Here is a 14,685-nt window from a genome sequence, read left to right on the forward strand (position 1 = left end):
TATTGTGTGTAAATCCCCCCTTGCTGTCTGACTTTGTTCTACCATTCGCTGTCCTGAGCCCATATTCGAATGCAAGAACCTTCATGTGTGGGGCTGCACGGGCCCACTTTTTGACAGGAGTTAGGTCAAATTGGGAAATGGCTAATTTATCGTCTTCTTCTCTATTTAAATTAATGTTGTCCCTATCCAGGGGTTCAAATGTAGTATTGAAATTCCTCGCTAAAATAATGTACGAATGATATTTCCTCTACTCCTAATAATTCTCAAGTATTTGTAGTGTTTCTGACAATTAGCCTCCCTTGCCTGAGAGGCATTTGCTCTAACAAAATATCCGACTACAAGTTGTTTGCCATCATCTTTCAACCTCCGGGTCTCTTGCGACCAATGGTGTTGTTATGTTAAGGGATACTATACTAGTCTATCCCATACACAGTGTGGTGTTTTTGTACTTTGATTACTTGTAAATCATGCTCACATGCCCAATTTTAGGACCATCGGTGCCTCATCATTTTTATACCTACAAATTAATTTCCTGATGTCTGTACTTTACTCTTTTTTGACAATCCAGGCTTCAATCTAGTTTCTACTGTACAAATAGAGAATTCGAATTGCTACATTTTGCCAATATTCACTAGGTAAAGCACAATGACCTAATTGTTTCTATTTGCACTGTATTCCTTTGTAATATTTGAACATAACACTCTAACTACCCACCCTACCTACCCATCTTCGGTCTTCCTCTAACAAGCGCTGTACTGTAAATAACATTCGAGTTTCCATGTATCGAGACAACACATGGTAGCTTCTGCCTGGTGTTTTCACACCCACTTCATGAATAGCTCTCTAAAACCCTACTGAGACTAATGTGTGCTATATAAGATCACAAAAAATAAATAAAAGAATTGTACCCGAGAGAGGACGGAAAAAAGAATTGTCTTACCTGCGTAATCCAAACCTTTTGGAGCTGCGTCTGAGGGGGCAGCACGTGCCACCACCAGATTTGTCTTCTTCACTTTCTCCTCGGGTCGATGTTTCCTGACCAGGACCCTGCTGGTTACTGGGGTCCTCTGCTCATCTGGGGGAGGCCTTGGGACACGGAGCTGGGAAGAGACAAAAACAAAGTACTTACAACCTTCCACATGGCAGTGGACACGCATAGTAGGAATGCCATATATGTGGGTATTGAATCTGCAAAAGTGGCCTTTTAAACACAGGTATTTCAGAGGAATTCGTGTAAGCAGTGTCCAGCTTTACCCATGGATGTCATTTAGGGGCTGCTAGAGGTAGAATTTACTTCCCATGCCCCCTGGCTTGCCCTTTGCGACCTCTGGGGGAGGAGGGGGGCATGAGTATGTGATTTGCCCAGAATCACAGGATGTCGAGCCGACGCCAAGACCCACGCCTGGTTCCACAGCTCCAAAGTTGGCAGCTCTGGCTGTTACGCCCCATCCTCTCCCCATTTTTTAAAATAGGTATTTAATTTGTGTTGTTCTGCCTCCCTTATCGCGGCCTTAAACCCACAGTAGCCGATAAGGAGATATTACAAGCCTATAATTGAGACGTGGGATACAACGTTTATTTTATTTAATGCAATTTTATTTAGTGATATTTTGAGTTTGGCTTTATGGGTGATGCAGGGAGTCTTGTAAATTGACCTAGCTTCAATGGAAAGCCAGTGAAGAGAAAACAGTATGGGTGTAATATAATTTCTTTTGGCCTCATAGACAAAACGTGCCGCTGAGTGGAGGGTAGATTTTAGAGGGGTAAGGTGGGTTTTGGGAAGGCCAACAAGGAGAGAGTTGTAGTGGGCCAATCTGGAGAGAACCAGTGATTGGACCAACGTTTTTTGGGTCTTGCTCAGGAATGAAACGCCAAACCCCCAAGAGAAGGCACACTTGGTAGCATGTGTTGTTGGCGATGGTGTTGATATGGGAATGTAGGTTGAGTCTTTTGTCTAGGATGACATTTAGGGATTTGGAACTGTCCACAATGGAAGGATTGTCCATTCATGACTGAACAGGAGGAAGAGGGATTGCGGTAAGAGAAGAAGGAATTCCGTTTTGGAGGGATTCAGGATGTCAACTCATCGTTGACATCCAATCTTAGATGGAGTTGAGGGTGGTGTTGAGGATTGATATGTTGTGTGCGGAGGACACCTTTAGATAGATTTGGGTGTCATCAGTGTAGAGGAGATAGCGGATCCTGGATTTTATTACAGATTTCTCAGTGGTTCCAAGTAAAGATTGAAGAGGGTGGACGCGAGGATCAAGGCCTGAGGGACCCTTTCTTCCACAGCCTTTGATGTAGGGAGACAGATTGCTATTTTGATCATCTGAGATCTGCCCGGTATGATTCAAACCATTTAGCACCGTGCCTTCAAAACCCATTCTTTGAATTAATGTGTTCAGAAGAGTGTTGTGATTAACAGTGTCAAAGGCTGTGGATAGGTCCAGAAGGATCAGGAGGCATGGCTTGCCTGAGTCAACAACTCGCAGGGCATCATCGATAACTTGTAGTAGGGCTGTTTCAGTACAGCAGGCTTTAGTGAAGCCAGATTGAAATTTGTCAAGAAAATTGTTGTCTTTGATGTGTTGGGAGAGTTGCTCCACTAGACATCTTTCAGTAATTTTAGCAAGAAAAGTGAGGTTGGAGATTGAGCGGAAATTGTTGAGGTCATTCACATCAATAGAGGGTTTCTTTAGAAGTGGAGTAACCTGTCCTGTTTTGAGAGCACCAGGAAAGAAGACTGGTCCAGCAGGGGGGCTTGTAGGTGTAGAAGTCCAAGACAATGTCGCTAGGGAAGGGATCAATAGAGTGGTTTGAAGGTTTTGTTTTCTGAATGCTTTTGAGGAGGGCATCTTGTCAAATGTCCAGTATTTGTAAAGAGTGGGGGGCGGAGCTTGCCGGCGACTAAGATGGCCGAGTAATCCCGAAGCTCCATCCCGCAACTAATAATATCCTTCAAAATCCTGCATCAGTGGAGCCATTGAGGGCTCTGGCACCGACCCCGGCGGCGTATACACAACAGAGTGCCCGGTGGCGACATCGTGACTGCGGTTTGGTGCCGGGAATTGGGAGATCCTTGAGGCGACGCGGCCCTCAGGCCCCGACCTGGAGTGACTGGACTGCCCACGCTGCGTCATCTTGCGTGCGGCTAGTACTTGGCCTGTGCCCCGTGACGCAGCTCACAGCGAGCGGAAAGCCCGGACCGGGTGCGGACTTTCTGGCGCTCGGCCACTGCCTCAGAGGGGGGTTGTTATCACCGCGGCCTCCCCCCCCGCTCCCCCGCTCCCCCTGGGGAGTAGATAGCGAGACTTCCGTGCCTCGGATTCGGCGAGGCGTGCCTGATTGCGCAGCACGGCGCGAGGCACTCATCGCCCCTGGGGGAGTGACCAAGGTGCGGGTCCCTGGCGGACTAGCCTGAGGGGCTGTAGGCCTGGCATCATGATAAGGTTGAGTGCTTGCGGGAGGACTGCCCGGACTGAATAGCATTTGGCACCTGCGCTGGGTCCTGGTGGCCGGGGGACTGTGGACGCCGTTGAACCCGGGCGGCCGCACTTCCGAGGCGACATTCCTGGTCGGCCTCTTCGGCCTTGCGCAGGTGACGGAACGGACCATCCTTGGGTGACTCAGGGGCAAGCCCGGGGCAGGCTAGTAGGGGAGGCCGGAAGGAGACGCGTGGCTGGGACCCTGACACAGGTGGATTTCTCAGGTCCTGTAAAACCTACGCATGGAGTGCCCCCCCCACTCCCCCGAAGGGCCCGAAGTGAGAGCGGCTGACCCCCTCCCCGGCTGGGGCTTATAGGTGGCGAAACCCCAGCTCACGCAAGAAGGGTGAGTGCGACTATCCGTGGAGCGGCAGCTGCACCCCACTCTCCCCCCGCTGCCTTTGAACAGACCGCTGCCCGCATCACTGCCTCAACGGAGTGGGCATGGTCTTTCCCTGACGATCCTGCCTCAGTTGGGCCCCCCGACTTGCTGGTTGTTAAGAGTCTGTTACGGCTGTGGAGTGGCCAAACTGGGCGGGGTACTTGAAGGCTTTGGCTGGCCTGTGATGAGCCCGGTTCGCCCTGAGTTTGGAGTCTGACCCGGACACCGCTGGGAAAACGCACAAGGTATACCGCTGCCACGTGTCGTGAATCTTGCTGAATCCACCACCCCGGATCAATAGGAGCCATTCCCCCAGGTGGAGCTGAGTCACCTGGAGCACTGCACACTGCGCTGCACGATGGGTAAGGGTGATAAGACGCAGAGCAAACTCACCTTCGACCAAAGGCGCTCGAGGTCTCAGGGCCCTACGGGTGCAGACAAAAATGCCGAGCAGGGTGACGACGACGCAGCTGGGGGCGCGGACATCAAAAGCATGCTCCTAGCAATGGAAAAAGGCCTCCAAAACAGCATGACGTCGCTGGGGTCGATGTTAGATGCCCTCACCAACAGAATGGACAGAATGGCGGAGCGCATAGACAAGCACGCAGAACGCCTCAACATGTCCGAGAGGAGGCTAACGGAGGTCGAGGAGGCGCAGACGGAGCTGGACACCGACCACAAAAGATTGGACAAGCTGATGCAATCCTTGCAAGACAAAACAGAAGATTTGGAAGCTCGCTCCCGTCGCTGCAACATTCGAATAACGTGTCTTCCGGAATCGACCAAGACTGGCAATATGGAGAAATTCATCGAAAAATTGTTAACCACACTTCTTGGAGATGAAACTTTCTCCCCAATGTTCGTTGTGGAGCGAGCACATCGTTCGCTAGGTACACGTCCGCGCACCGGGGCCCCTCCGCGCCCCATCATAGCCAAGTTGCTTAACTATAGGGACAGGGATGCGGCCCTGCGACAAGCCAGGGAAAAGAAATCGCTGCAATATGAGGGCTCGGAGATTTCGCTCTACCCAGACCTCACTGTCAGAGTGCAAGAGGCCCGTAAGTGCTTTGCCCCGCTCAAACTACAACTAAGGGACCTTGGACTGGACTATGCCATGCTGTACCCGGCAAAGCTTTGTGTTAACCGACAGGGGCATTCACATTTGTTCACGGACCCTGGAGCACTGCAACGAGCCTTAAAGACTTGGTCAAAAGAACAGCGCAGGGAATCGAATCTACCTACGGAAGTAGGGGAGTAGTCAACTAGATGAGCAAGAGAGACTGTCTACTCCCTGATGGCGGTATAAGGCGGTACGGTGGAGAGGCTGCAGATTGCAGCAAGGACTACTAAAGTTATCAACGGGGCTGTTATTGTAGGGGTGGGGGTCATTGACCGTGGTAATGGATCAGGCCGGGCCTACATGCTCCGAATTATTGAACTGCGGCACGAGATGGCTCTTTCGCGTGCTTCTTGTCCCCTGGGTCTGCATAGTGGCTGCGGGATTATGTATGGGGCCTGGGGGGAGTGAGGCTGTGTGCCAGTCCGACGACAGGAGACATAGCTACACATTCAGAGTGCCTCTCAGAATGCTTGACCTCTTAAGTTTGACTGTGTAACGAGTAACCTCACTGATGCTCTTTAGATGATGTTGCGGATGGTAGCCAGAGGATCTCCAGTGTAGTGCGCCCCAGCACTCCTGGTTGGTTGCTAGGCAACCCCAACCCCCGCATGCAATGCACCTGTTTGTCTCTACGGAGACTACCATGTTTGGGATGTGGGAAGGGGGAGGGAGGGGTGGTAGTGCGCTCTGCAAGGCCCAGTTGGGGGGGGGGGGTCTGCTGTGGGAGGGGGGAGGTCGTGTTCGCTGATTTGAGTTATTTGGGGGAGGGGGTTTTACTATATTGTTTGCACACACTGGTCATACTAGGCTTATATAGACACCGTGCTGATACAAAACACAGCTTCAGAGACAATGTTAAGTTTACCTAAAATGGGGGATAGTCAGTCCCCTGTCATGATCCGCACACGCACGTGGAATGTACGAGGGCTAAACGATTTCCGCAAGTTAAGGAAAGTACTAAGCTATCTCCAGCGTCTTCGAGTGGATATAGCCCTCCTCCAGGAGACACATCTCCCTCTCACTAGCAGGATGCTACACAGCAAACGCTTGGAAGGTAATATTGCAGCTGCAGGCTTCACGACCCACGCCAGAGGGGTGCTAACCTGGGTGAATCCCAAATCGAAACTTGTTCTGAGTCCCCTACGGGTGGATACGGAGGGCCGCTATGTGATAGCAAATTGTAAAGGCCTAGGTATGGACTTGGTAGTCGTTAATGTATATGGACCAAACTATGACTCCCCGGATTTTTACCAGTCACTAGCGGATATAGTTAGCAAATACAGCACTGCGCAAATTCTGTGGAGAGGTGATTTCAATTTAGTACTCAACCCAACTCTAGATAGATCTGCTGGTCCCCAGCGTAGACCATTGGCAGCGGCCCAGTTGCTGAATACCTTGCTCACTATCCTAGACCTGGAAGACATGTGGAGATACAGAAATAAGGCTCCGGGGGGGTACACCCACTACTCGGCTTACTACAACATCCATACCAGAATTGATTATTGGCTAGCTGCCTCCACCTTGGTAAGTCGCATCAGAGACTGTAGTGTACTGCCGTGCACCTTGTCGGACCACTCGCCTCTCTTGCTGGTGCTCGAAGCTCCAACAAAGGCGATTCCCCCGTTCACATGGCGCTTTCCCCCGTTCTCGCTCCTTGACCCGTTATTTAGGGGTGAGTTAGCGGAGGCCATAGATATCTTCTTTGATTACATTGTGGGATCGGTTGATAGCTTCCAAACCGTGTGGGAGGCCTTTAAGGTCTACATGCGAGGCGTTGCTATGTCCAAGCACTCTAGTGTCCTTAAATCCATCAGACAGAGACTGTCTGAGTTGGAGAGACAACTATCGAGACTGGAGGAGCGACAATTGCGACACCCAGACACTGTAGTCGCGGAGGAGTTGAAAGCCCTTCTTACGGAATACCACGAGGAAGCAGACAGGGAAATTAAACATATGGGCAAATATGCGACTGTGCGTATCTACGGTGAAGGAGAGAGGCCCAGCTCGGTCCTTGCTAGGATACTGAAGGGTAAGAGAGGGAAACCGCAGGTGACTGAGTTGAAGACTATGGGCGGCCAGACTAGCACGGATGTCTTGGAAATAGCAAACACGTTCAGGAGCTTTTACTCTGACTTGTATTCCTCGAAGTGCGGAGACCTCACCGACGAAATCAAGGAGTATTTGGAGCACATAGAGCTGCCCATGCTTTCCGACTTGGATAGGGAATTCTTGATGAATCCAATAGGGAAGGATTAAATAATCGATGCTCTGGCATCTATGCGAGCTGGGAGCGCTCTGGGAGTAGATGGTCTTACGGTGGGTTTTTATAAAACCTTCCAAGATCAACTCATACCCCATCTATCTGCACTGTTTGACGACATCTGTGTGGAAGGTAGCATGCCTCAGTCCATGCGTGAGGCACTATTAGTTACTATACTTAAGCCTGGAAAGGCGCATGACGAGTGCAGTTCATATAGGCCGCTTTCCTTGCTAAATGTTGACACTAAGCTCTTCGCTAAGGTGCTAGCGACTCGTCTGGCGCTCTTGGCCCCCAAGCAGGTGGCGCCGGAGCAGGCGGGTTTTTATCCCTAGTAGGAACTTAACCTACAATATACGCACGGTACTGGGCACAATGCTGCATGTTAAACAGGACACGTAGGCCAACGCAGTGTTCCTACATATTGGAGAAAGCTTTTGATTCGGTAGAATGGCCTTTTTTGCGGCAGGTTCTACAGAGGATGGGACTGGGCATGCCTTTTCTCCAAATGATAGGAGCTCTTTATAACAAGCCCTCCGCTAGGGTGCGAATCGGCAATTTTGTTACGGAATGTTTTCCAATTGGTAGAGGAACTCGGCAGGGCTGCCCGCTCTCCCCACTATTATATGCCTTAGTCGCAGAGCCATTAGCCTGCGCGCTGAAGGAATACCACGGCAACGAGGGCAAACGCTTCCCCACATATAACATAGTTGTGTCCATGTACGCGGACGACACCCTGTTGTATATTTGTGATCCAGAAAATAACCTTTCGCCTATGCTCAGGGAAGTTGTCCATTTCTGCGCTCTCTCTGGCCTGAAAGTAAACTGGTCTAAATCGCTGACCCTCCCATTAACTCCAGCTACTCAGAAGTTTGACATGGAGTATCCGTTGCAATGGACTGAGGACCCGATAAGATATTTGGGAGTGCGTATCCACACTGACCCAGAACTTTTGCTTCGGGAAACCTACGGAGTCGCGATCAGTAGACTGGAGGATGATGTGGCAATCTGGAGCAAGATCCCGCTCTCCCTCCTGGGACGTATTGCTATAATCAAAATGGTCGTATTGCCTAGACTCTTGTTCCTATTGAACGCTATCCCGATTGTGCTGTCTAAGGCCTTTTTTCAACGTTTAACCCAGCTTATGATCAAACTAGCCTGGGCTGGTAAGCAGCCTAGAGTTAAATGGACGATCCTCACACTGCCATACAGCATGGGAGGCCTTGGAGCCCCAGATTTAGAATTATATTACAGAGTGGCGCAGGCTTCACACATGCACACCTGGGTTCATGGAGTCAGGCACATCCCACACGTACGTATGGAGGGGTTGTTCGCGGAGCCACTTCCTCTTCCGGTCACGGTGTTCCAGCCTATGGACCGCAGAACTGGGATTCTAGACTCCATCACAGCTACTAACCACGCGTGGCACACACTACTGCATAGGCAGGGAGGAGTATTGCTCTACTCGCCGATCATGCCAGTGGATTGGACATTGTGGCTGTCCCCCATTGGAGAAAGGGGTGTAGTCCGGGCTCTACAGCAGCTTGGCATTCACCTGACGGGAGACTTTTTCAAAGACGGCATGGTTAAAACCTGGGATCAGGTTGTAGGTGATAGAAGTGACCTCTCATTGTTGCTCCACTTCCAGTGGGCCCAGACCTGGCGGAACACCCGGAAGTTCCGGAACTCACCTATGTAATCAAAACGGCGTCTCCCTGTAAATTATTGACTAATTTGTACAAACTTGCTATGACCCATGAGGAGCACCAGCTCATGAAGGCCAGAGTGGCGTGGCAGAGAGACCTATCGACTACAATAGACGACGGTATGTGGCACTACTGCTTTGTAAACACTAGGAAAATTTCCCTAAACGGGAGGCATAGACTGGTACATTTCAAATTTCTCCAAAGGGTTTATTATACCCCAGAAAGGTTACATAGATATGACCTGTGCCAATCGGCAGCCTGTGAGAGATGCCGTGCGCCAATTGCTGACTTTCTCCACTTAGCGTGGAGCTGCCCCGGGATACAGACATATTGGGACAGGATTTTTTCCAAAATGAGTAAGATACTTAATGTCGAGCTGACTCCTGATCAGGCACTGGTGCTCATAGGACATTCTAGGGGACTCCCGGTTGCACTCCGGAGGCTAGCAGACATGGGAATGCTAATAGCACGTAGAGTGGTGGCGATCTGTTGAATGAGAGGGCCTCTTCCTACTGTTTCCCGTTGGGCACAGGATATGCTTTTCTGTTGTACCCAAACTGAAAACTATAGCAAACTTCTACCCCCTACAAGTCGCCCCAAAAATTTCTGGGGATTATATCAATCGTACCTAAGAGGCGCTGCTCAGAAGGGGGACTCGGACGTGGTGGGTATAGCTGGAGGGTCTCAAGAAGGCACTGCTGATAGTACAGCTATGTAGACACTGACGAGGGGTGGTTACGCACCTGGATTCGGAGCCTCCAAGCGATGTTGGGGAACGGGGAGGGTGTCTGGCAGGGGGGGGGGGGCAGAGTGCCAATCCCAAGACATTACCTACAACAGGGCACTGGTGCACCTTGAGAGGCGACAAGTTTATGCAAAGTGACAAACATGGAATGCTTGATGCCTATTTGCGAGAGGTGGGCAGAGGACCGAATGTGCACGGACTTCCGTATAGTGTTTCATATTGTATAGCCATTTAATGACATTGTGTGTGTGAAACAGGGAGGGGGGGAGGGGTTTGTTAATAACGATGATGATTTTCATATCACCTGGAACCTGCTTGCCTAATGTTCAGTTCTCTTGATTGTGTGGATCAAAGGTTACACAGGTCTACAAGGAGATTTATCTCACATGTGCCTCACCATGATTACAGTGTATACTATGCTGGTGTTGCTTGAATCACATACATTTATAGAGGTGCTGCCGCCGGACCCCAGGGTTGTCGGCTGAAGGGCTGTGTTACACCTGAGGTGATTGCTGACTCACTACTGTACCCTGCCGGCCCCAGGGTTGTAGGCGCTATTCTGTGTCTCTTCTGGCAAGCTAATAAAGGTTTTTGAAACAGCAAAAAAAAAAAAAGTATTTGTAAAGCACAAACAATTGCCCGAGGGTGTTAAGGCGCTGGGGGCCATTGGGAAGATTGAGGGAGCTATTGCAGAGTCACATGGTGCTGGGCTAATCTGTCGCTGGGGATCGAACCGTGAGCCCCCGGGTTCCGGAGTCAGGCACCCTGGCCACAGCGCCACACCTCTTCCCTTTAGTGATGACGTCAAAGCTGTGCCACAAGACTTTGGATTTGCGGTCCTCAAGGGGGGTAGGAAGAGGGACGCGATCAACAAGCAATTGTTTTGTTTTGTTTTTTAAACATATTTTATTGATTTTTAGTCATCATACATATCAAAATTAGCACCCAGTTCACGTACACCCATCAAATATATTCTCAAGTTTATCCCCAAAGCAATTTTATTTTTTCATCAAAGAATAGTGCAAATTCTGCTGCTTTCTTGGGAGGGTCGTCAAATTTGATGGCCGAGGAAGAGTTGCTGGTTGTTTTGTTAAGGTCAAATAGCTTTTTAGGTCTGTTGTTGGCTCTGAAGTGATTTGCATTTTCACAAAAGCTGCATTTGTGATAGCGCGATCCTGCATAATGGAGATTAGAGAGATTAATGGTGGAAGGGGATTGTTTCTCCAGGTGTCTCAAGATCTTTCTTTCTTCATGGAGGGATTTATTAAACCATGGTGCAGTTGGAGTGAGCCTTTTCTTTTTGCTTTGTAGTGGGGCAACATTATCAATCACAACTGAAAGGCTGGTGAGACATTGGGTGGTCAAGTCATTGGCGTCTGAGACTGGAAGTGCCCTCATAGCTGTGTTGCAGAGAGTGTCAAGTTCAATGTTTCTGGTGTTGCAGAACCAGGTAGTAGTCCTTTTATGTTGGCCAAGGGTTACAGAATGGACAGGTGCAGTGAGAAAGGAATAAAGAAGTGGTCCGAGCAATCTACTGGTATAGGATTAATAGCAGTTAGCATATTTTAAATAATACGGTCAAGCGTGTCGCCATTGGAATTGGTTGGTTTTGTGCTACTTTGAAAGAGGTTATTTCCTAAGAGAAATGTGGCAAGCCTGGTATAGCTGAAACTTCCAAATGCCCCAGTAAAGATTAAAGCCTCCAAGAAAGATCAATTTGTCACTTTGTGAGTACTGGTCCCTAGCAAAATCAGTGAATTCTTCCGTGAAGTTAGAGCAGTCACCTGGTGGGTGATAAATGACATTAAACCTGAAAAGGGAGCTGCGCTGCGCTGCCTGCTAGGTGGCTGGAGAGGTATGAAGGGGGAGATATGAAGGGTGGTCCTTCTTCTCCATACCGGCACTAAGATTTCCACACAGAAGAAACACCGCCAGGTCCTTGCCAAGCATGAGCCATCCGCGTGCTTACGGAAGCACAAATGACTCCCATATGAAAAGTGCAGCAGGTGAATGGAAAAATAAAGGGTGGAGTCTCTTTCCTGCGTGTGGTGTACCATGCTACTGCTGAGACTTGTGCGCAGACCTCTGGTGGGACTAAATAAAAATGGGGCACAATTAGAATGGCTTGGTCGGACCTACATTAATTATTTACTCTTCTATTGCCACCACACCAGAATTGTTCTTTCTCGGTGCCTACTTTTTGCAGCTCCTATGGGATGAGACGATGGCAAGTAGGCTGCACTTGAAAGCAGTTTTAAGATGGGGCAAGTGTTTCAGTGCCTTTGCCCACAGAGTTTTTTTTGTGGATACCTCTCTCTTCAGTGGCCTGCCCTTTATGTGTGATGTTCTGGTCCCAAGGTCACCGAGAAAGCGATTGATCCCAAGGTCACCGAGACAGCGAATGATTCCAAGGTCACCAAGAGAGCGAGAAAGCAATGGGACTCAGATGTTGATCTTATTGTCATGGACCATGAGTAGACTCTGAAGACTGCCACCTGGGTAGGTGATTGCTGCAGTTGTTTTTTTATCATGAATGCCCCAATGGCACATTGAGGCACCACCCTAGTTTTTTTTTTTTGTAAACACATGTTATTGATTATTTCTGTTGCGTCATAACATTGCAATACAGCAGTTCAATTCGCATCGTTTGACATGAACTTTTTCATATTACTTTCAATTTGTTACATGTGTAATCAATCTGAATATTCAAATAAGGTTAGAACTAGAACATTAACTAATTCCCTCCCACCCCTCGAGTAATCATATCAATAGATCCCGTGTGGGGTGCTGCCCTTGTCATTGTGCCATCAATATAGTTATTGTTTGTAAAGAAAAATCAACCTAAAGCATGGGATGCCACCCGAGACAACCCAAAAGAAGTATTATATAGACCAACAATGGTATAGATGAGCGCACTCTTGTTTGGTTTTGTTTAACACTTGTTTAGATGGCAAGTGGTGCAGATTGGTAAATCCTCCTGAGTATGAGGATGAAACAATGCCTGAAAGCGCTGTCCTCACATTCTGAAAGGCATCTCCAATTTGCACTCAATAAAGAAAAGTAAACAAAATTGTCCGTTTCTCAATGAGTTTTTCTCAATGCACTTTACTGAGTTGATACATTTCCTTTGATTATCTCAATCTTCATATGAACATCACAGTGAGCTTCCACTTGATGCCACAATGTTGGTTTTACATATATTGATATGCCCTCTGCATTTCGGGCTGTGGCCCTTCTTCAGGGCTTAAATTCTGCAATATGGAAGAAACGTGAGTTCAGTACAGAAAAAGGCAACATGCCATAACATAGAACACACCGAATGATTTGATGGTGCCATGTGTAAAAAAGAAGTGCTAAATCTTGACTTCCAGTGAACGCTGGTGATAATGAATAAACAAAGTCATCATGCAAAGTGTGACCGACGGCCTTAGTGAATACATTCCAAAAGAAAAGTGAGCACGCTTCAATAAAGTTTCAATCGAAAAAAAGTGCAATCACAGTTTGGAAAGTAAAAGAGGTAGATAGAGTTACCAAAATGTGCTAAACTGTTGGAAAAGTGAAATGAAAAACCGAAAACTTGAGACCAAAACCGTGAATCACGTTTACTCTTCATAAACACCGAGAGTTAAAAGCGCGTGCAGTAAAAAACACATGCTAACTTACTAACACCATCCTTGTTTAGGTAATCAAGTCGGCGATGTATAATTCACTGTGGGAAAAGCTAAAATGCACGAAAAATAGTTTAGACCCACATCGGAACCTTTTATTAAATCAAGTGCATCAGTGTCAGAGTGGAAAAGGATTACCCGTGTGGAGATCGTGAAAACGTAAACGCCCATACCCGGTGTTCCAACGCGTGTGACTAGTGGAAACCGTGTGAGCTTTTAGGTAGGTGGAACCTGGAAAGGGAAAGTGAATGTTGTTCACAACAGACTACCGTAGTGATAGAAATAGAAGAAAGAAGAAATATTGTGGCATCAAGTGAAGGCTCACTGTGATGTTCATATGAAGATTGAGATAATCAAAGTGCGCTGAGAAAAACTCATTGAGAAACTGACAATTTCATTTACTTTTCTTTATTGAGTGCAAGTTGGGGACGCCCCTCAAAATGTGAGAATCCAGAATAGGTCTGTATTCTGCTTTTCGACCCTTCTTCTTTACCAAGAAGTATCTTGAGTAGACCCCCAGCCCTCGTGAGATATTGGCACCTTCTCGATGGCTGATTTTTGTAGAAGGGTGGCAACTTTGCTCGCAATATCTTCATCTGATGGCACGATGATGGAACCGGAGGAATTGAAGAGGGATGGTGTCGAAAACATAGAGTACCCATTCTGCAGCGTAGCTAACACCCACTGGTCCTTTGTGGTAGCTCGCCACTCTTCGAGATATGATTTGCAATACTTCCCCCCACTGGAGTGGTGAACGGCGACAGGGGAAATTGGCACTCATTGTTTGGTCTGCGTCTTGACGGAGGTGTTAGACTGATGCTAGTTTCCTCTTCCTCTGGAGGAACACAAGCCTTGGTAATGAGACCTTTGTTGTCCCTGCTGATCCTGGTTTTTCTGCCAATGAGGGGTTTGAACCCTCTGTTGGGAGGATCGCCGGTTGTAAGGCTTGAATCGTCTTTGGAACTCTGTCTTCTTTTCTGGATCCACGGCCTTCAGTGTGTCTAGCTCCGTCTTCATCTGGGACATTTCCTCATCTGTGTGTGCACCGAATAAAGACGAGCCGGAGAAGAGAAGATTGAATATCCGAGACTGTGCTTCTGGTTTGAGAGCTGTGAGACGAAGCCAGGAGGTTCTTCTAGCGCATATCCCACGCGTATAGGCATGTGCCGGAAGAGTATTGCCATCAGCTGCGGCGCTGATAACTTGTTTCGCCACCAAGCTGCCTTCTTGCAAGATCTCTTCAAAATCCTTACAATCTTCTTTTGGCAGCTTTTCTGTAAATCTTTGACGAGAGTCCCACAAAGATCTGTCATATCGAC

The 14,685-nt window shown here is 48.3% G+C and overlaps 1 protein-coding gene across 3 annotated transcripts in view; it reads right to left on the bottom strand.

Moving 5' to 3' along the window:
- MYCBPAP (MYCBP associated protein) overlaps window positions 1–14,685 on the bottom strand; it is a 1,019,029-nt gene that overhangs the window by 916,908 nt on the left and 87,436 nt on the right. For 2 of the 3 annotated variants that reach the window (XM_078654453.1, XM_078654451.1), the window contains exon 3: window positions 941–1,100. In XM_078654453.1, coding sequence (XP_078510579.1) covers window positions 941–1,100 — 160 coding nt within the window. Of the gene's footprint in view, window positions 1–940; window positions 1,101–2,714; window positions 3,278–14,685 lie in introns of those variants that run through there. The other variant, XM_078654452.1, reaches the window with a different exon arrangement.

This window comes from Lissotriton helveticus, chromosome 7 (genome assembly GCF_964261635.1).
Source record: "Lissotriton helveticus chromosome 7, aLisHel1.1, whole genome shotgun sequence".
Taxonomy (NCBI): domain Eukaryota; kingdom Metazoa; phylum Chordata; class Amphibia; order Caudata; family Salamandridae; genus Lissotriton; species Lissotriton helveticus.